The 22950-nt window shown below is 31.7% G+C and overlaps 1 protein-coding gene and 1 long non-coding RNA gene across 4 annotated transcripts in view; one reads left to right on the top strand and one right to left on the bottom strand.

Annotated features, from left to right (window-relative positions):
* Positions 1–179: 179 nt before the first annotated feature.
* Sv2c_0 (synaptic vesicle glycoprotein 2B) lies at positions 180–18619 on the bottom strand. 3 transcript variants are annotated; one of them, XM_011178742.3, is made up of 4 exons: positions 18391–18619; positions 4957–5220; positions 3287–3956; positions 180–1800 (listed from the first exon to the last, which is right to left on the bottom strand). In XM_011178742.3, exons 2-4 carry the CDS (start codon positions 4991–4993, stop codon positions 648–650), a joined length of 1860 nt encoding a protein of 619 aa, XP_011177044.1. In that variant the 5' UTR covers positions 4994–5220; positions 18391–18619; the 3' UTR covers positions 180–647. The 3 variants fall into 3 exon arrangements, with proteins under 3 accessions (XP_011177044.1, XP_011177046.1, XP_011177045.1); XM_011178744.3 differs by lacking the exon at positions 18391–18619 and adding an exon at positions 10424–10581; XM_011178743.3 differs by lacking the exon at positions 18391–18619 and adding an exon at positions 9770–10410.
* The window catches only part of LOC128922103 (uncharacterized), a 23991-nt gene continuing 14466 nt past the window's right edge, over positions 13426–22950 (top strand). The window contains exon 1 of the long non-coding RNA XR_008471368.1: positions 13426–13783. This is a non-coding gene — a long non-coding RNA (uncharacterized LOC128922103). The remainder of the gene's footprint in view (positions 13784–22950) is intronic.

The following is a 22950-nucleotide window of genomic DNA, read 5'->3' as shown; positions in this document are numbered from 1 at the left end:
GTATCAAACGAAAGGTAATTGCGAAATTTGTCATCTTAACGTATTTTCCTGCAGGGTTGCCAACCTTTTGTCTGTTAAAATTAAATTAAATTATTAATTGTAAATTAAAAACTTTCATGCAAACATGTTTCCTATGGATTTTAGTAATAATTCCCTATAAATTAATACACAAATTGAAATATCGTTTTTTCATCTTAATTAAAACGTTTTATTTAAAATATGAAATTACATTTTTATAATCGTTTACTTTGAAACTTTTAATTCACTTTTTGGTAATTACGTGTATATATACTACATATTTATGTAAGTTTTTTACTTTTTACTTTTATATTAATCGGTAGTTACATACATATTTTACATGGCTAGAAAATTTACAACAAGTTCCTAAGCGATATTACATTAGTACTTAGATGTGTGTGTTTGCATGTTTGGGTTTGTTTTTTTTTTGGTTTTATGTGTATGTTTACATGCATTTGTTCCCAACTCAACTGGATTCATTCTAGAAATTCGTTAGTTCCGAGTATTTTTTACCTCGTTTGTGTCTACTCTCTGCTTCTCTCCCTTTCCCTCTACTACTTTCCATCTTCTCTCTTTACCTTTCTTCCTCCTTTTGCCTTCTCGTTTTTAAGAACTATCATTCCATTGGATTAATGCAATTCTTTACGCGTTGTGTTGGGCAACATCAAACACATGAGACCGCCACCTATCAATAGGACGGCCACAATAAACGTCGGTGCCGGGCAATACGTATCCAAAAGTGTAGCTATCACAATGTTACCAATGATGCCACCCATACGCGCCGCCACCATCGATATAGCCACACCTGTAGCGCGCAAATGTGTTGGGAACACCTCGGTGATGAGACAGTCCAAGGCCGCATTGGCCGCCGATATAGCACCGCTAAACACAGCCGTCACGACCAAGTTCTGTGTCGAGTTAGTGACGTAGAACATGCCAGCCGAGCAGACACCGGCCGTCATCGTGCCGAAGATAAGGAAGAATTTGCGACCCAACAAGTCCATGCCCAAAATGGCAATCAAGTTGGCTGGCAGCGCCGAAGCTAGTGAAATTAACGACTCCTGGAACACGCTTTGCGGTATATGCGCTGAGCAGACGCCGGTGTCTTCCTCAATCATATTATTTTTGACGACATAGTTGGTGACTGTGCAAACGCCAGCAGTTTCGTTGGGAAAAGCGCGACCGTATTCCTCGAAACGATTGAATAGCTCAGGGAACCACATCATCAGACCGTAGTAACCGATGTGGAAGGTGAAATTGATAATGATCGAGACGAGTGTGAATTTCAATATGGGCGAGGTGAACAGTTGTTTGCTATGTTCGGCCATGCTCGACATCATTTTACTATATTTGCCCTTGACGCCAGCCTGATTCTCCTTAATCTCAGCCAATAATTTCTCATCGATTTCCAATTCGGCAACGGGATATTGCTCGGCCGGGCGGCGGGTGTTCGTCACGAAAATGCCACGGAAGATGGCCATCGCCTTCTCCTGTTTGCCCTTGGTCAATAGGAATTTCGGCGATTCGGGCAGATAGAAGAGTAGGAAAGCGACAACGAATGATGGCAGGGCACACACCATCAAGAAGATACGCCAGGAATTGTATGTAATTAAATCTGTTTTGAAGCCAATGCCGCTGGGGATGATCAACCACGCCAGGCCGGCAACAAAGAGATTACCAAAAGTCCAGAAGGCAGCCATGAAACTCAGCATGGAGCCACGTTTCGCTTTCGGCTGGAATTCGGCGAAGTACGACCAAATGACCGGACCGCTGCCGCCGAGACTGCAAAATAATGGAAATAGTGGATCAACAATTAGTGTGTGAACATTTAACGTAGATGAGGTGAGTTCAGCGGATGTGCGGAAATGAAGCGAAGTAAGTTTTGGCATTTTTGAAATGATTGAAAGAGGTGGTGAAAGCGAGGATGAGCATAATTTTTTCGAAATAAGCCAGTAAGATGAATGTATTATTTTTTATGTATTTGTATGTGAAAAGTGTTCTCAAAATGAATTGATTAGAAAAATAATTTTAATTTAAAAAATATTGAAATTAAAAAAATATTGAAATTAAAAAAATATATGATTTAAAAAAAATTTTAAATATCAACAATTTTGAAAAAATCTCACACGTTCATTCACACTTTACCGGACAGCTGCTGCAAACAAATTTTGCAATTTAAACTGACCCGTTGGCAAACGGCTGTGATTCATTTTATGTAATTCTTTATTATACGCCTTGTTGTTGTTGTTTCATGCAACAAATTTGTTGTAAATTAACATTTAAATGCGTTCGGCTCGTGTGATTTACATGCTGGCGCACGCTTTTACGCAGCTAAAGTGTTTGACGAAGCAACGAACTGCCGTGCGGACACGGCGTATGAGCAACATTTTTCACACACACACACACACACACACACACACACAAAGTGTGAACGAAAGGAAAAAATCGGGGAAAAGATTGGGAAAAAATACCAGTTGCATTTTGCTCACACGCAAATTGGCCGGAATAAATTTACTTTCAAATATTTTCTATATTTAATTTGTATAAGTAATTGCCGCCATAAATATTAATAAGCGGCCAGCAATGTGCACATGTCTCTGAGTGTGTGTGTGTGTGTTTGTGTGTGTGTATGTGTTTATAAATATTCACTCATTATTATTGCGATTTGTTCGTTCGCGCACAATGCACATTATAAAAGCGTCGATTTGATGATGATTTCAAAATGTTGTTTACGAGTTAATTTCCCATTGAGCGCTTTAAAATCGTTTTTTTTTGCCGTTTTGTGTAAATAAACAAATAACATGCTTGCAGGCGGCAGGCGGCAAGTGTATGTGTATGTGTGTGTGTTTTAGCACATTAACACCTCGCGTACACGGTGAAAATGAAAAATATATTATGTGCGAAAATACATACATACATATTTACACTTGTCTATATATATGTACATATATAGTATATTTGCAATTCCGCTGTGTGTGTGTGAATATGCGTTAGATGGCAAAGAAAGTGTTTTGCCGGCGTATTGAGCGCGTTCGCCTACTCAACTCAAGCACTTTACTGACGCGTTAAGCAGCGTTTAATTTAATTAACGCAAAGGCGCGTTTTTACTTATTTACAACAACTATTGCGACAGCCGCCATGCCAATGATTCATATTTTGGACGATTTAAAGTTTGTTGCCGTTGAGTTAAAATGCGTTCAAATTCACTATTTATGCATGTATATGTATGTATATAGTAGATATGTGTGACTTTTGGTGGTCTACTTACGCCGCACCGTTGAGAAAGCGAAACAGCATAAACCATTCGTAGGTTTGCGAAAATGACGATGCAACAATACAAAAGCCATTCATGAAGGAGATCACAATGAGCACCTTCTTACGTCCCACCGCATCGGCGATACTGCCCCAGAAGTACGCGCCCACCATCATGCCAATGAAAATGATCGAATTGAGCCAACCCTTCGTGCTCGTATTCAAATCCAAATCACATTCAGCCGATGGCAGAATGAACGACATTGAGATGACGTCCATTTCCTCGCTGGTGCTCACCAAACCGCAAATTGCGAGTAGGATATAATGGAATTTGCCATAGCCGCATAATTCGATGGCCTGCTCGAAACCGGCCCGTACGCCAGTGGAGCGTCGACCATCGCCGCTAGAGCCTCCGCCATTGTTGCCACCGCCGCCGTTGCCGCCACCATGTATGGCGACACCGTTGGTGACCTCAATGACGGCCGCACTACCCTTTTCTACGTCATGCTTGTCACCGCCAGCGCTGCTTATGTCCGTCTCGTAACCCTTATTGACTGCTGCAAATTGATATTCGGGATCTTTGCCGCCACTGCCCAACGAATAGGGCTGTAGAATGGAACGATTGTCGATCGAGTTGTTTCTGCTGCTATTGTAGTTTGGTTGGATGCCAGCCTCTACATTATAGGCTGGAAAAAGAGAGCGAGAAAGAGAGAGAGATTGTAAGTAATGTGTTGAAATCGGAAGAGTGTATATAATTTATAGATATTTTTTGATAAATATTAATTTTTAGTGATAAAAATAGCTAATGCGTGCGGAACATTTTGAAATTTTAAAAATCATTATTTTTTATAATTATTAATTCATTAAGTAAATGAATATTTAGTATTCACTTTGACAATTTTTTAACCGAACTTTGCTGCAGAAGTCGCTTATTAACAACAAAATGATTCATAGCAGCCTTTTATTGAAGACATTACTAAGAAAATTTGTTGTCAGGCAGCATATGAATCATTTAAATGTGAAACTGTTATAGATATGTTATAAATATGTATGTATGTATGTTTGAGACACTTGCTATTGATTAATAATTTTTACTACTGGCGTATAGCTAGCCTTGATGCCGATTCAATTAGATAGTCTTGATTAATAAGTGATTAAAACGCGTAGAAATTGTTCATACATATATACAATATATAGCAGACATATGTGTATAGATTTACGATTTCTCAATATTGATTGTTTTCATTAACTCTAAAAGCCGCAATAAATCGCGCTTCAAGCTTTCAAATTGTGCACATTCCACGTTTTTTTGTGCGGTTTGAAAACAAAAATGCAAAATTATGACTTTTCGAGGTGTAAAAAATTTCGTTATTTTTAGAAAATGTGTGCCATCAATTTCGTAAGGTCATGTGTGTAGTGTGTTGTTATCACGAAAACATATTTGTATATATGTATGTATTTTTTAACGCAGACGGCATTATCAGTGGAAGCTGCTAATTCGTATTTGAGCGCGCGTATACAAGGTCGCGGCTACCGAAATGTCTGCTGCTGAGCGACGTTCTAATGTTTACAATAAAAGCTGCGTGTATTTTTTGAAATAATGCTACTCTACCGCATTAGCTATTGTCAAATAAAAGTAAAGGATTTAAAGAATTTACGTTTCATAACCACACTTTGTATACTTACAATCACTTTTATTCTTAATCGAATCACCTTCTACCATTCTATGAGTTCGGTTTTTTGTTGGCTTTTCTCTCGCTTGAATCGAGACGAATAAAATTAAATAAAGAAATATGAGGAAGTGATATGAATCACTTAAAAAATCGTTGGTTTTGGTTTACGGTGTTTTTTACAAACTTTCCGTTATGGGATTCTGCAACTATTTATTTACGGGTTGTAAAAAAATAGTCGATGGAATTTCCTTAGTTGTGAAGATTGAACTTTATCGGTCTGCAAAGAAAAGATAAATGAAATTAGGTTAGAGAGAAGGAAATTTAAAATATTTATAAATTTTTGTAAGAATATGTTATTAACACTGGCAGAAATAGGTCTGCGTATTATATTTTCAGGATTTTTTTTTAATTTTCTTGAAAAAAAAAGTATTTATTTAATAAAAAATATATAAAATATAAAAAAGTATTCGGTTCCACAAAATAACCGGTATATTTTATTTTTTTAAATTTTATTTCGAATTATATGTACAGTTTTTCACTTTAATAAAAAAGTATTCGGTTCCGCAAAATAATCGGTACATTAAAAATATGTTTTTTTTTCAAATTGTTTTAAATTATATATACTGTTATTTGCTTTCAATATACAGAGCGAAGAGATTACGCTTTGTTTTTATTGATTAATATTATACTATATTAACCAGCTTGGGAATGAGATGAGTGCGTTATCAAGCGAAGTTCAACAACTTCAAACAGCGCAAATGTGGCTTAGCAAGTGTGTGAGTATCAACGGTGACTGCAGATAATGTAGCTAGAGCTCATTTGTTTTCATAAATATACAAATACATGTGTGCAAATATTAATTTTATATATTTTATAATATTTATATACAATAGGCTGTTTACACACATTTAAATATTTAAATGCAGACTTGGAGGGCGCTAAATTGTCGATAACACACGTATATACAAACACACACACACATATATATTTAGTTATAGTTGCAGCCACAAAGGCATGCTGTGTTTAGCAAAATCAGCTGTGAAATGTAAATATAGCACGTCTGTATGTATGTAGCGCGAAAGTATGTCACTGCATTACTAGCGTACTCGTATAATTGAAAAATTATATATAATATTATAAAAACAATACTTGTATGGTGCTGTCGATTGATAAATCTCATTTTCTTGGCCACGCACAACACTGGCTTATCAAAAGCAAAAAAAAAACGCAGAACCTTAGCTGTGCGTGACATTTATACACTTAGCGTGTGTTAAGCGAGAAAATTATATTGAAAAAAATGTGTGTAATTGTTTAACAATTTATATTTTGTACACAAGTGTAGACCTATTTATGCATATTTAGCATTTTCAGCTGCTTTACAATTTGTTTTTTGTTTACTTCAAGTTCACTTTTGTTCTATATTTATGTAAGTAAGTTACTTGAAAGTGCCGTTTGCGCTTATTGCGCTTAATGTTACTAAGATAATAATGGTTTATGTATTAACACGCCCGCATTATATAAATGTTTGTGATAAATTGAAAAACTACCCAATTACACGTACTCATAGTAGTCGCATTTAGGGATTTATTTACATTTAAAAAGTGCTTCAAGTTATGTTCAGCGTTTATTGATGTCAACACTTCAAATTCAAGTATCGGAGTACTTATAATTGACTATAAAAAGTTGCTTTGCTAATTCAAGTGTAAACACAAGTTAATCTTCATATACAAGCTATATGTATGTAGTAGACATTAGAATATTACGTCTCTCAAATGACAAAAGCGTCTGAATTGCTTGTTAATTAAGTGGAGTTGCTGCCAATTCAAACAATTTGTAGCAGCAAACGCGTAAGTTGCACATGACTTTTTAAAGATACAAGCACTACTAGCACTCTTGTATACAAGTACGCTTGTACACTTACATTTTGGCACTTAAAATGCGCGTCTGAGTTGTTAAATCATGAAGATGCGCTCTCAAATTCGATTGACTTCGATTTGTACAACAACATTATTTACTTGTAAGTGCAACTAACGCGGAAAAATCAAATACTTAAAGCAACTGAAAATGCATTTAACTGCATGTCGCATGAATGTGTTTATTTTGTTTTTATAACAAATTGTAAAGCGCAAACAAACAAACAAAAAATGTTAAGACAATTTTCTTTCACTTCAAAATAACACAAGCAGCTTTTGTATGATTCAATTGAAATAGCGTGATTTTTGCTTTATACATGTTGGTGCATGTCTTGCATTCACTGCTATATTTTGTTGTGCATTTACCGCTGCTGCATGTATGCTGTCCACCTGCATGATTGCAAGGTGAAATGGATATTTGACAATGTCAGTCACACAGGGTGTTGTGCTATTTAAATGCTTACGTATTTGTTTGCGTGGTGTGTTTACGTAGTTGTTTGCTTGAAACAATACCACAAGGAAGCAAATAAGCAAATATTGTGCACTTATTTGTGAATGCAAAATAATAAAGGCGACTTAAAGCCAACTTTGGCAATAAGAAAATGCTGCAATAAAAAACGTCAATTGATTAATGAGGAAATCGAACGGTTTGCAATTTATGTTTGCATTGAAAATGGTGTATGCAAATTTACATTTATACATAATTATGTACAACCGTTAGTATGCACAACTGCGTGCTGAATGCTGGCAAATGTTTTTTAGCACATTTATTAATTATTTGTTGTTATTATTTTGATACAAAATGTAGCTTTTTCTATTTTCATTACAGTTTCCTCAACCCTTGCCGCTACTAACTTGCGTAATCTTACTTTAAAGCTTGTGCCTTACAAGCAAATATTTTTGCAATCAACAAGCAGTGGCAATATCATTTGTAACTTTAGCAGTAAATAAAAATGTCAACAAAAATAACAATTAAAAGTTGAAAGCAAAATGTACGGCACAAAAAAAAATGCGACAAATGTGACAGAAACAATAACAATTGCTTTGTTTCATTTGTACATTTGCAAATATTAATGCAGCAAGTAATCATCATAAAAGCAGCAGCAGCAACAACAACAAAACAAAGCTACAAAGCTAATTAGATGCAGCCAACAAGTTCCTGTTCTCCTTCATTTGGACTTGGATTTGTTGTTGGTTGGCTGGCTGGCTTGTTGGCTTGTACGGGAAAACATATGTATGCATGTGTAAGATAGAAAATAACAACAACAAAAACAACCACAAGCAAGCTATTACATGCACATAGTTGCAATTTGACTTTAATGGCGCTTAGTGTTTGCCCAAATAATTGACGCTAACAAAATCAGGTTCAATGACAATAAAGCCAGGTGAGCGCCGCAATACCAGAAGTGTGCGTATGTGTGTATGTAAATTGTTAGTTAGTAGTTAATAAAAACAACAATTGTGCAGTTTATTTGCCTTTTAAAACTCGTTTCGCCAAAATTCAACACTTCAAACAGTTTTAGAACAATAAAAAAGATATTGCAAGTCTCATTAGAAGTTCATTAAATTAATGTCCATTTTATTAGCGCTTAGAAAACGCTATAAATGTTTGTATTGCGCCAAACAATATACATATGCTCCATAGTTTCCGTTAAATTAATTGCAAATAATGTGTTGACTTTTATTTGGTGAATAATCAAATGATAGATATTTTGCATAACCGTTTGTAGTGGCAACCACAAAAAGTGTCAAATAATTTCTGTGTTTATCAACAATAGAAATAAAATGAAAATTAAATTGTGAAGCTATTAATTCACATTTGTACAATATTTTATGTAAAATTATGCTAAATGATAAATGTTGAAACCAAATTGTGTTAAATTGTGTGCGTCGAACCTCACTTAAGGTAAAAAAAAATTACGAAAATATTGTTTCTCCCATATTAATAATAGTAATTCGTTGGAAATTTTATTTTTATAACTTTTGTGTTATATTTTTGCTTTTAGTCGCTATCACATCGCACAATTAGTACTAAATGTAAAAATATACTATGCCAAGGCAGTTTAAATTGTGGTGAGGGATGTTTTTAACGAACTTTCTAAGAAACATTTTGGAGTGAAAGTCATTATACAAATTACTATTTCAGTCTAAATGAACTTTCATCATTCGATCATCGATTAAATAAATTTTTATGTATAAATTATAAATTTGTTTATAGAATTATTTCTTCGAACACAAGATAGAATAATTTGAAACTGAAAACTTACAAATGTGGTTATTTTAAAATAAAAGAATGACAAATTGCATAAAAGTATGGAATTGAATTGAAAATCACGATCGATTTTCTTTTTTGCAAATTATGTTTTAAAAGAAGAACTACGAAGAATTGCATGAAGGCATTGAATTGAATTGAAAGACATGAATTATTATTATTAGTAAATAATATTATTTTAGAAAAACTTCGATGAATTGCATGAAGCATTTAATTAAATTCAATAAATCATGATCAAAATATTAATATTCATTAAAAAATTTAATTTTATGAAAGAAAATGTCTCCGATATTCATAAGTATGTATGGAAAGTATTAAGTTCTATCAAAGAAAATGTTAAATTACACGATAGAAAAATATTTCTAATTATTTTTCATATTTTTCAAAGAAAACTTCAGTGCATTATTTAAAATATACATGACTTGCAATTAAATGGAATTCGATACACTCAAAACACATTCAAAACACACTCCACCGCCGCAAATGTAAATTTGAATTTTTGCTGTATATTTTTTTTGAATATTTTTTTTGAATATATTTTTGCTCTACTCTGCAATTCATATGTCACGTTTCGCTTGTGATGATTCTTTGATAAATAATTTCACGTTAATGCACGTTTGTGAGAAATTTTCATCAATTACCTTTCGTTTGAGCTTGTGTTTATTGAAATGATTATGACGCTTGTCTGCCGCTCCTTCAATTTGACTAGGCAATGGCACTTTTATAGCAAGTATTTATTTGTTATATATATTTTAATGTAATATATAGACAAACTGTTCAAGTTTTTTTTTTATTTTTTCAAAAAGATTTTGCCAAGAACACCTTCTGAATATGAAAAGCCAGCGTTATGTGAACGAATTTTTATATTTCTTAGTTCTACGTGTAGTCTTTGTAAAATCACAATATAATTGCACTTTGCTGTTGTTGTTATTATTGCTACTGTGGTACTTGCTTGACGAAAACATGAAGTTTTCAAACACTTTACACACACAACACTAAACCAACGAATGCAGTACGCACGCGCATTCGAGCCGAGCTTGCTTACAAAAAAATATGTTTCAAAAAGCGTTTGGTGAAGAAACTTTTAGAAGTATTCCTTCTTTTCTTTCTATGTCTCTTTGCTACTGTCACAAGTCGCGTTCCAGCACCGTACTGTGGGTGCGCGCGTTGAGTGTTTTTTTATAACAATTTGCCAATAATTGCAAATGCAAAGAACGTCGTGGAGAAACTGTATTTTTATTTTTTATATTTTTGTACTTCTTCTTGCTGATTTTTGTTTTGCTTATTTGACGTACCGAATTAAGGTGACCGATCGACCGCTGCTGTGGGCGCTTGTGATGTTGCGTTGATACGCGTCGAATCCGCTATACTTCACTCAGATCGGTGACAGTTGCTTAAATATTAACAAGTGCGTTGCGTGTTTGACTGGCAGCTGAACGAATCTCATGCCGTGCTCGTATGCGCGTTGCTTCTCTGTGTATCTGTGTGTGTGTGTGTGTCTGTGTGGAGCGACGTCAATTGGAAATGGAACATGTGTAGCGCCAAAGCACAGTTACTTTTTTAGCTCACACACACATACACACGCACACCCACTCAGCACTCAGCGTTCGGCGTGACTCTTGAAACGGATCGAGTGCCGAAACGAAATGGAAATTTCAACGACAGCGAGCGAACGAACGTACAAGTGTTCGACAGGATGAAGGGCGGCGCGAGTGATGAAGGGATGTTGAGCGTTTATTAATTAATTGCGGATCGGTTAGTTAATTGAGCAAACAAAGCATGATCAAAAACAATCAAAATATACACACACACAATAACAATAACAATAACTAACAAGAAAAAACAAACGCCCGCCAAACTGTGCCGAAGCTTGTTTTAGAACTTTGCTGCACAGACTCACGAAGTCGTTAAACTGTAAGCGAGCGCGCACACAAAAGCTGGCTGGTATTTGGAGCAACAACGTTGATTGCAGTTGCGGCTGCAATTTTTTGTTGTTAGTGTGTGTATGTATGTGTATTGGAAACAAAGAACGCCAGTGTCAGCGGGTCGGGGGCGGTGCTGGTCCATATACGAGCACCAAATAGATTAGGTAAGAAGTAATGTGGCGATTGGATTGTATTAACGCCTATAATGATTGGCGTAGTGGCGAGGAAGCGACAAATTGCGCTGTGGCACGTGCCGCTGATGATCGCGAGCGTACAGAAAAAAGTAGAAAAAAATGCAGCATGTCGTACAAAAAAGTGATTGCTAGTAATTAATAAATAGTTGATGTTTAACACCAACAACAGCAAATGGTGAATGTCATATTGGCAGTGACATAGGTTCGGGCGATAAGCACACAGAGTGCTACACATGCTTGAAAATGAGTTTTGTGTGGAATATCGATTATATTTTAATCGTATGCACTAATTTGTTGCAATTAAATTGGAGGATTACATGATAATATAGTTAAATTAGAGAGATTGCTAAGAAATATGCGCATACACGAGGTATAGGGTGGGTTTTGAGAGGTTGGATAATTGCTAAAGGGTTAGCTGTCAAATATGATGTCAAATCAGCTGTCAAAGTATAAACGCACGTTTGACATTTATTAATAAATTATAAAGCAAAGACTTGCACTGGATGTAGGTTTAGAAATCTTCATTTTCACCAAGCTAGTGATTCTTTTGTGGTGTTTCGGATGCTAAATTCAAGTTTAGAACTACTAAAGCCTAAATATTGACACTTTCATTACTTTCTTTGCTTTTTATTCGACACAAAAGCTCTAAAACTCTAAAAAACACCCTTTATAAGCCTACAAACGCCAGTGCCGCCCACATTGTGTGCAAATCATTTGGGGAAAAGTGCCGAGACGCGCTTAAGCTAAGTGTTAAATACAAAACAACGTTGTGTGCGATAAATAAATTATTAATTTCATATATATAAGCAGCTATTAAAGCATAAACTGCATAATCTGCATAAAATAAACAATGTTGTTGTTGCTGTTTTTTTTAATGATAGCATTAAAGTATGTAGTGTTCGGGCACTGTAATTGCGCATTAACTATAGCAAGCAAAATAATAACACTCGTTGAGGTTATGATAAAAGCAATGAATAAACAATGAATAGTGAACAATAAGAAAAACTGCAAATAGAGCAAAGTGTTTAACTTAACTTAAAGTATAGTCACTAACTTGAATTGACGCTCATTATTTTGAGGTAAATGTGGTTATATAAAGAAAATTTTTAAAAATAGAAAAAATTATATTGAATATGTTTAATTTGCAGTGTAGTTCCAGTACATAATATTGACTTTAGAGTATAATAAATAAGGCACTGCCAATAAAATTAGTACATTTTGAGTATTTTGTGTTACAGTTAGAAGTTTGTTTTTCTAAAAAAGTGCCGTTAAACAGACAGTGTTGTTACAAAATTAATTAAGAAACGCCTTTATCTGTACACCTGTTGCTGATTGCTTTGTTTTGAAGCCAAATTAGCGAAAATATTTAACGCATGTAACTAAATCAATTGAAAATTCTCGGTTTTCAACAATACTTTGCTCTAAATTCAACAATACTTTGTGCTAAAATTACCGCTATTATTAAATAATTATATTATTAATAATTTAATAATTCTCCATTTATTTTAATTATCATTTTAGGCTATTATTTGGCTTACTGCTTTGTTGTTAATGCCACGCAAAGCCGCCAAATAGCCAATTGTTCAAGCATTGAGGCAATTACTACGCTTTTACCGTTATCGCTTGACCGAATTTTAGCTAAATATTAGCAATTTGATTGTTAGCTATCAAATACAGACAGTTTGTGACAAGCTGTCACTATTGTATCGCTTCTTTTCAATTGTATTAACTACTTTGTTTGTTGTTTGTGCTGTCTAAACTATTATTATTATTATTATGAATATTCAGAAGCAAATTAATACTTTAAGCCAACACAGTATTGCGTTTAACGGCTTGCAGTGTAAATTGCGAAAGAGTTTTGTACGAAAACAACAATAATAATAAATAATAACAAATTTATAATTTATGTAAAATTATTTATGTAAAATCAATTATACTTATTAAAATCGCTGTGAAGCTTCAAAATCACAACAACATGTTATCATATTTCACCAGCTTCATTCACATGCCTTCGTTTCTGGCATTTTCAACAATTAAGTTGTGCACGGAAATGTGCATTAATGCATTAATTTAAGCGCATAAATTTAGTGAAGTTGTAAAAAAAATCGCTCATACTTCTTAAATATGCACGCATTTGAGTAAATATATTTTCATATGCAAATTTAATGTGTTGTTTAATTAAAGCAAATTATGCTTTATTTAATATAAATTTATTTTCGTACTTTATACAGGCATTGCATGTGATAAAGGCAGCTGGTAAACCTGTCAAGCGGACAGCAGCTGTGTGACTCAATAGTGGAGAATTGCGCATTGGGAAATTCAATTTAAATTGAACTCTTCATACGAATACAGAATTAACACTGTCATAAACTAAATGAGAGCGATTTTCATTCATTTTTAAACTCAAAAAAGCTTTCTCATTGAAAAAAATTGGATTAAATAGACAGTTTTGGCTCTTACATTATATTGGCACAGATAGACGACAGTGCGTATGAGTGAAATTTCTGGGTCAACTGAGTAATTAATGCAAGTAGTGGTGAGTTTGTGGCAATAAATTCATTAAAATTTAAATTTCAGTCTTTTTTACTAATAATTTAATGTAAAGAAAAAAAATATTTAAATTTTATAATTTTTTCAAATTTTTTAAATTTTTTTTCAAAAATTTTGTAATTTTTTTTCAAATTTTTTGTAATTTGTTTACAATAAAATAGTATTTAATATCTCATCACATCATTAAACGCTAACCACATACACTCGCTTTAAGCTGTCAGTCAGAATTTAAGCTCATTTGGCTCGTGCAAATGGCATGCGCGGCATCCCCAGCGCCTCCCAAAACAATCCAGTTATGCAGTAAGTAAGTGCACACAGTTCTTATTTTTATTTACATCATTAATTACTGAAATTTTTTGTGCATACAAAAACAAACAAACACACACATATGAACTACATAAATATATATATATAATACATGTGTATATGTATGTATTTATATAAGAGCGCTTTGTGCGTTGCCATGACTTGCACTAAACTAAATATTTGTCCCTGTCAGCGTGTAAAAATAGCTCAACAGGTGTATTGCAATCCCTTGCTTTGCAACTTCACTTACGCAAACATTGTTAAATAACAAGGTTTACATAATTTTTTTTTTTTTGTTGTTTTAGTATGTAAATAAAAGAATCTTCGCGAATGCTTTTTAAATTCTTTTATTTTTAAAGGCGTTAAGGGTGTGTTGTTTATGATAGTACGAAATACTTTTTTATTAAAATAATATTTTTCGACAATTTCTCAAATTTAGGCGCTCAAACGAATCGATAACAAAGATTAATTATTCGATAAATGAAGTATGGAAAATTACAGGAAAATATTTTTAAAATAAAATTTACAATGTCAAAGTTAAGAAGAGGCAGAAATTGAAAGCCTTTGCAAAATAATGAAATACAACAGCTGCTATGCGGCACAGACAACACAATAAACGTGTAATCAATGAAGGTGTTGGCATAAAAAAATAAGTAGGTGAATGTTTGATTAACAAATTAAACAAAAAATAAAACAAGAAAATAAACAAAAAATGTAAAAAAAATATTAATAAAATTTAAAAAATTATAAAAAATATATATTTAATTTTTTTTACTTTCATTATTTTTTTTATTAATTTTTTTTAATTTTTTTTTTTATTTTTTAAATTTAGAAAATTAACGAAAAATGTAAAAAAAATATTTAAAAAATTTAAAAAATTATAGAAAATATATATTTCATTTTTTTTATTTCATTATTTTTTTATTAATTTTTAAAATTTTTTAATTTTTTTTTTAATTCTTTTTAATTTTTTATTTTTTTTTTAATTTTTGTTTTTTTATTTTTCTAAGTCAAATATTCACCTACTTTATTTTTTTTTTCAAAACTAGAAGTCACCCAGAACACAAATAAGTAACAAAAAGCTACAGATATTTGTTTATTCTGCTTTGAGCTAGCATTTTATTACATTTTGACAATTCTTTTGCTTGCTTTTCAAATCAGCCGGTTTTCGTTGATAATATTAAGCGGTAGCGCGATAACTGACTACTAAATTGTGTTTAATAAGTTGCATTTTTTTTGTTGTTTTGGAATTTCGCTACTGCGTTTCGTCTCAAAAATTTTGCATTTTGCTTATTTAATTGAATTGCGTTTGTAGTTCAGCGGCCAAAATTTCGCGTTTGAATATAATTAAAAGCGAAATAAATAAATAAATAAAAAGTTGATAATGAACCGCTAAATTTGCACAATATTTGGCGCTCACTAGCGCTGACTTTATGGAAATAAACAAAGAACTCATTTACTGGCTGGTTGTGGAGCTATAAAAAATATTTTTTTTTACTATAAAATACATATTTTGTTCGCTGTTTGTATTAAAAAATAATAATAAAGTAATTTTGTTTCTCTAAAAGTTCTTATATGCATAAATTTAATACAAAAATTAATAAAAAAAAAAATTAAATTTAAAAAAAATATTAAAACAATTTTTTTTCATTACAAGTTCTTATATATTTAGGTGTAATATAAAAAAAAATTATTTAAATATTCAAAAAAAAAAATTATTAAAAAAATTTAGTATGAAAATTAATTCTTAATTTAATGAAAAAATTATTAAAAAAATTCAATTGAAATATAAAAAATTTAGTATAAAAATTAATCCTTAATTAATGAAAAAATTATTAAACAAATTTAATTTAAATATAAAAAATTTAGTATACAAATTAATCCTTAATTCATGAAAAAATAATTCCCAAAATCAATAATATTACGCAACTGTTTTATAACGAAAAATCATAAGCTTTTGACCTTAAAACTTTTCAAATCATTAAACTCCACATTCTCAGCAGGCGAAGAATTCAATAATATTTTTATTACTTTACACATATACACACAAACATACATACAAATATGCAAACGTACAAGTGTTTGTGTGTTTAACAAATTTAAATGCATTTTATTTCCGTTTCCAAGCAATTCTTAAAAATGCAAATACGCACTCTTATTAATCGATCGCCACCACGCCTCTTTCACAGCTACCATAAAAAAATTGGTAAACACACGCACATACACATCCACAGAGAGTGTAGAAAAAGTCCCTTTTGATAATGAATATGGAAAAATTTTTGCACCAAAATTAGCATGCAAATAAGCGAAGCACTTAAAAAAATGTGAAATGCAGTTGCAAAGCAGCGTTTAACGAGTTGCAGGCAATTATTACACGAGTATTCTTGGTGCAAAAGTGTAAACACTTGTTAAAGGAAGCGCAGGTGTGCGTGCGATGTATGTGTGTGTGTGTGCAATGTCATCACGCGTTGCAATTAAAATGCCACAATTTCTTGTTTGTGCCGCACAATTAACAATTAAACAGTATTTATGTTAAAAGTATTAAAATATCACAGCAAAAAAAGGTGTGTTTTATTTAGTGAATTTCAAATGTAATTATTACACATTAAAAAGCTGTACAAATGTATGTATATGTATGTGTGTTGTATTTACAATGCATTAGCGTCACTTAGTGTGAAGTTATTTTTTTTAAATTTATTTCTTGAAAAATTCTGCGCTTACTCTGGCGCTGGCGCATACCTTTCTGCTACCATGCCGGCCATTAAGTGCTTGTTGGCATTATTGTTGTGCAGCAGCCGTTGTGCGCTTGAGGTGTGCGCTATTTGCCAAAAGAAATTGATTAACAAGGTAAATGTCAGGGTGAACAGTGGTGTGTTTTATCTCACAAAATAGCGAGTACTTCGATATACATATATACATAATTGTGTATATTTGTATGTGTATATGCAACTACATGTGCAAATGCGCAAGAAAGCAATTTTAGTTTAGAGTATGATGATCTTTTGAAGATCTGTATAGCAATTTTTGTGTGTGACCTTCGTGCTTTTTTCGAGTGAAAGTGCTGTTATTTTAGAAAATTCGAAAATGTGTGTAGATAATATGTATTTATATGTAGAAGATGAGAATTGCGAAAAAATTATTCAAGTTTTTTCATGGTTATATATAGCACTGAAAAATCTCTATTGTTTAATATGAAAAAAATTATAAAGTTTTGAAATTTTCAAAAACAATTTATATTCATTTTTTATAAAAAGGAAACTAATTGTTTCATAATTTCCTATAATAAATGAAATTATAAAAATATTTTGTCATAAAAAGTGAAATATACTAATCATGAAGATGTTATCAAATATTTCAAAAAATTAAAAAAGAAATTTTATATAGTTTAAAAAAAATATTAAAGAATAATAGAAATGTATTTAGTTGCCCACATATTTCTTTCAGTATTAATAAAAACGCATTTAGCTTTTAAATAAAAAATATTTGGAAAATCAAAAATATTTCAAATAAAATTTTACAAAAACAAAAATAGTTTAGTAAGTCAAGTAATATTTTCATATAAAAAATTAATCATTTTATAAAAAATCAGAATAAAATTTTTGTTATTTAAATTAAAATTCATTATTAAATGAATTGTTCATTAAAAAAATTATTAAAAAATTATAGAAATGTATCTAGTTGCCCATATACACAATTTTTCAGGAGTTATATAAACTACCTTCGTTTTTTAATAAAAAAATTAAATGCGAAACCGAAAAAAAATCACATACAATTTTACAAAATTTTTAATCTAAGATTTCGAGTATTTTTCTCATACATGAGATGAATCATATAGACTTCAAACAAGTCTGAATAAAAAACTTAAGAATTTTCACTTGAATAATAATGTACTAAAAGCATTTCGAATTAAAATACTTCACTCGATAATATACGAGGATTACAAGATTGCTTGAAAAAGAACAAAACCGCGCACAATTTCACTGATCGCTTTACAGCCAGTAGTAGTTCATATAGTACGAATACTCAAGGCTTATCTCACACCTGCACTTAGCTGCCTTAGGAAAAAAATATACGCGATCACGTGTATTATTTCACTCACAAATTAATTATTTTTATAATTTTACATTTTTTTTATAATACAACACTGCTCCTCTTTCAGCCAAAAAGCCGCAAGAGTTTAATATATCCAGCCAAACTGTGAGAGATCCTTTCTTCCTTTCATCCTTTCAATTTCAGGCTATTTTGCCCGCAGGATAAAAAAATAACACAAATTGACTGCTTACTAACCGTTAATTGTTTTTTTGTATTGTTGCTGTTCACAGTTGTTGTTGTTGTTGATCGTCAATTTCGCAAACCCACGAAATAGTTAATGCTGATAAGCTGCCGCAAAACTCCAAGCTGCGTTAAAATACGAACACTATCCAGTCACGGAAAGAAAGATTTGTTTTGATAATATAAGGGTTAATGAGCTCTTAACGGCTCTAAAACCCGTTTGACAATGAGTAGCGAACTATGGCAATGCTGGCTTATATTTCGGAAATTTTCACACAGCACCCATAGCTAAGTAGCTAGATATGATAGGATCATCTATCTCTATCTCTGTGTATGTGTGTGTGTGTGTCACATCTGTTGGCAGTGATGTATGATTAATCTTTGGTTACGTGTTTGTTGTTATTGTTGCAGCGCTACTGATAAGTCAATCTACAGTACAGAAGCTGTAAGTGATGCTTATCACTAAACGTAAATTAAAGCGGCAAAAAAATACAGCAACAACAATAACAATAAAAGCAAAGTAAACAAGCAATATAAGTAGAGGGAAGTAGACGACGAAGAGGATGTATGTACATATGTACAGGTATTATCTACGGCGAACTATTGCATTAAATTGTTACTACTCTAGTAGTGACACATTTAATTTGTGTTTAGTTACATATCAACTAGTTTGTAAGTGGGTTTTCACCTCAGAAACAACTTTTAGAAGAATTTATTACAATTTTTATTAATTTTAAAATACTATTTTTGTTGCTAAAATCTGTTGTTTCTTTGGATTTTTCTTTAATTCTTGATTTTGTACTAATTTTCGTACTGGTCCTTTTTGTACTAGTTTGTTACTAGTTGTAAGTTATTAAAGTCAAAAAGGTTCTTGGAACATTTCTTTTGAATTAATAAGAAATTTAAGCTTTTTACAGAGTTTTCGTATTTTTTTATATTTACTTTACATTAGTTGTACTTTCACTAGATCAGAAGTGTCTGTTGTCCTGATTGTGCTAAATTAATGATGTTTAGAAGAAGTTATTAAACATTGTGTGCATTTTAAAATACTTTTTGTGTTGCTAAAAGCCACCTACTATAAATTTTTAATAAATTCTAGATTTTTTACTTATTTTCATATGGACATTTTTGAACTAGTTTGGTACTAGTTTGCGTGTTATTAAAGATAATAAGGTTCTTAGAACATTTCTTTTGAATTAATATTATATTTTAGACGATTTTATCTTTGAAATTTTCATACTTTTCTTTTGGTCCTAACTAGTTTTTTCCGAACTAGTTTCCCTTTTGGTTTAATTTGGTACCAGTTGCGTATTATTAACACTGAAGCTATTAGAGCTTTTCTTTCGACTTAATAACAAATGTTAAGCGATTTTTGGTTTAAGATTTTAGTATTTTTTCTTTGGTCTGAAGTAGTTTTATTCGGACTTGTGTCCTAGTTAAGTACAATTTATTTCTTTACGAAAAATTTAAATTTAAGGGGTTATATCGTCCCCTCAATATAACAATAGCGTATGTGCTCATACGCCATTATTTTTTTATTGCATATTTAGAATCTCCATCATTGATTCTATGTTTGGTCAAAATTTCGTCAAATTCTACTTCCACAAAGTGGGTCAAAATGTCATTGGAAAAAATGGTGTATAATTTCATGTTCAAAAATTTCCTTCATTTCTGATTTGACAAAAACTTTAAACTCGATTTTCATAAAACCCAAAAAAAAGTATACGCTATTGTTATATTGAGGGGACGATATACTGTTAGGAGGTCGAAAAAAAGGCATTTTTCAAGAATTTTTTCTAAGCAAACTATTTGGTTTATTGATTTGAAACTTGGCAGGTATATTACGACAACCTTAAACTATATTCACATATATTTTATTGCCAAAAATAATTATCGGGAGCATTATCTTGCGGTGAACACGATATCTCTAAACCAAATAAATTTCATTTATATAATAAATAATCTAGTGATTGATCGAAGATATTAGCAAAAAAAAAATTTTCACAAAATGGCGGCTACTCAAAGCTAAATTCGGGTCTTTAATTGTTTATAAAAATAAGGCGTTTTCATCGGATGGGGAAATCCTTCGATTAATTACTAAAAACTATAGTTAAGAAGCTTGTGTAAAAATTTCAGACCGATCGGTTCAGCCGTTTCTATAAAATCTTGCTCACCGACTTTGAAAACACCGTTTTGGTTTTCGAAATTCAATTTTTTTTTTGAATTTTTTGAAAATCCTAACTGTATATAACCCCTTAAATATTTCATTGTTGCTTTTTTAGATAGAATTCGAGAGGTTATGACTTCTATTGCTTAGTTTGTTAACTAGGCTTCAGGATTATGCTTCTAGTTATTCACATGAGGGACTAGTCTTTTTTGAACCAGTCCATAATTGAATAAAAAACCTCGAAATTGATATTAAAGGGCTACAAAGGTAACATTATTAACTGAAAGTCCGTCAAAATAACCAAAATATAATTCAGTTGGTAATATAACTAGTCGGGCAGCAAATCAAACACGTTACGGCTGTATCAAAGCTAGTAGCATTAACTTTGGTTATACTAAGCAGCACTAAAGTGGTTAATAAATGATGTGTGCGTCGGTATGTCCGCAAAACAAACAATTAAAGCATACATACACATATATACATGAGGCCCTGTGTTCCACATAGGAACTTAGGGAAAATATATATATAAATTTGTAAATATGTATGCGTGTGGTTTTCTTAGCCAAGTGCATATCACTAGCAGATAATACCGATTAAGCCACTGTAGATATTAACTACCTACGTAATTTAACATTATAAATTTTATTGCAAAATCAAAACACACACAAACACATGCATACTACAGACATACACTTTGTTTAACATTTTTATGGCAACTCAACGATATTCCGGGGTTTATTTGAATATTTTGTTAAATATTTTTCATCTCGCTGTTACTTTTTTCATTATACAATATTTGAAATACAAATGTATATGTTTGCAATAACTCTGAGATCCACAGGTGATTTAGGGCGCCCTGTTGTGCTTTCAACTTTTCACATTACTCGGTTGTTGTTATTGCTTTTAGTTGGCAGACTAGCCACTGGCTTCCAGGCATTCTAAATCTTTTTTTAAACTTATCTATAAGTTTTCCAGCGATTTAGCCAGCCATTATCATTAGTGTATTTAGTTGTACATCTAAATTAGAAATGTTTACAATAGCCGCACACGGTGCATAATTACTCGCAGATATCTCAGGAATTTTATGGACTTTTTGCAAAAAAAAAAAGAAAAATTTTCTTGCAAAAAAAATTATAAAGTAGTCAAGCACTTCTCCTTGCGAAAAGAAATGAAAAGTGCTTTGAGGAAAAAATGAAAATGGAATTTTCGCAATTAAAATTGTTTTCCAAAAAGAGATTTAGTTAAACGCTTTAACCGCACTCACTGCCACTAAAAATGGCTTTTAATCATTGCAATTTGTTTATGAACGCTGTTGAAGGCTGGTAAATTTGCGAATTTTAATTTGTGGATTTAATGGACTTTCATTAAAGTCCCTGTGATGGACGTTATACCGGAAATGTTTGCTTGTCCGAATTTCATACAAATTATTTATTTTAATTAAACTGTACGCGTGTGAGTGTGTGTTTGCGTATGTGTGTGGCTTTAATCGAATTTAAATTTTTTAAATTTATTGCAAAGCCAAAAATAGCAAATACTTGTTTGCGTTTTAAATGTACGAGTATACAGCAGCAGTTCGAGGAAATAAGGAAATCAATAATGCTGTCACAGGGGCTACTGTCGAAACAGTGCCCATATATTACGCAAGTGATATTTGTGAAATTTGAGATATTTTCGGCATAACTGTGTATGAAGTGTGATGATTTTATGTTTAATCTACTCAATGTATTTTAAATATATAGTTGTAACAGTTTTTAATCAAATATTTAGCTAAATAAATTTATATTTTTTTTTTGAATTTTTTTAATAAACTTGTGTTCAAAAAATAACGGGAAATTTCGTTGAAAAAAAAAATTCATTCGTCTACATTAATATTGTCGCCTTTAAAACAGTCGCCATTCGATATTATGCACTTATGCCAGCGCTGCATCCAATCTTCGAAACACTTTTCAAAGTCGATTTTTGGTATAGCTTTCGAATCTTTTAGCGATATGATTCTTTAAGATTTTCTTTATTTTTGAGATATAGTAACAATTGAAAAATTAACTTTTCGACAATTGGATATTTAAAAATTCCCGTTAAAAATCATACATTCTAATACAGTTCGAAAGAATTCACTGATTCATGCTACCAAAAAAAAGTTTGCAAATCTAAATATATGTATTAAAATATATGCTTAAAAAAATAAAAAAAAAAAATTCGCAACACCTAGTAAAAATTGGAAAAAATTGGCATATGACTCAATTTTCGCTTAATATTTACCGTGATCTATCATTTTCAATTATTGACATAACCCATTTCGTTTTGTCGTTTTTTTTTGTCTTTTTTTTTTTGTAAATAGCAACAAGATAATGTTTTGCAATGCTTCATTTTTAATGCTTAAACGCAAGCAAAGACAAATATTTATGCAT

Source organism: Zeugodacus cucurbitae, chromosome 5, assembly GCF_028554725.1.
Source record: "Zeugodacus cucurbitae isolate PBARC_wt_2022May chromosome 5, idZeuCucr1.2, whole genome shotgun sequence".
NCBI classification, from domain to species: Eukaryota; Metazoa; Arthropoda; class Insecta; order Diptera; family Tephritidae; genus Zeugodacus; species Zeugodacus cucurbitae.
This window is presented reverse-complemented; position numbering and strand designations above follow the sequence as displayed.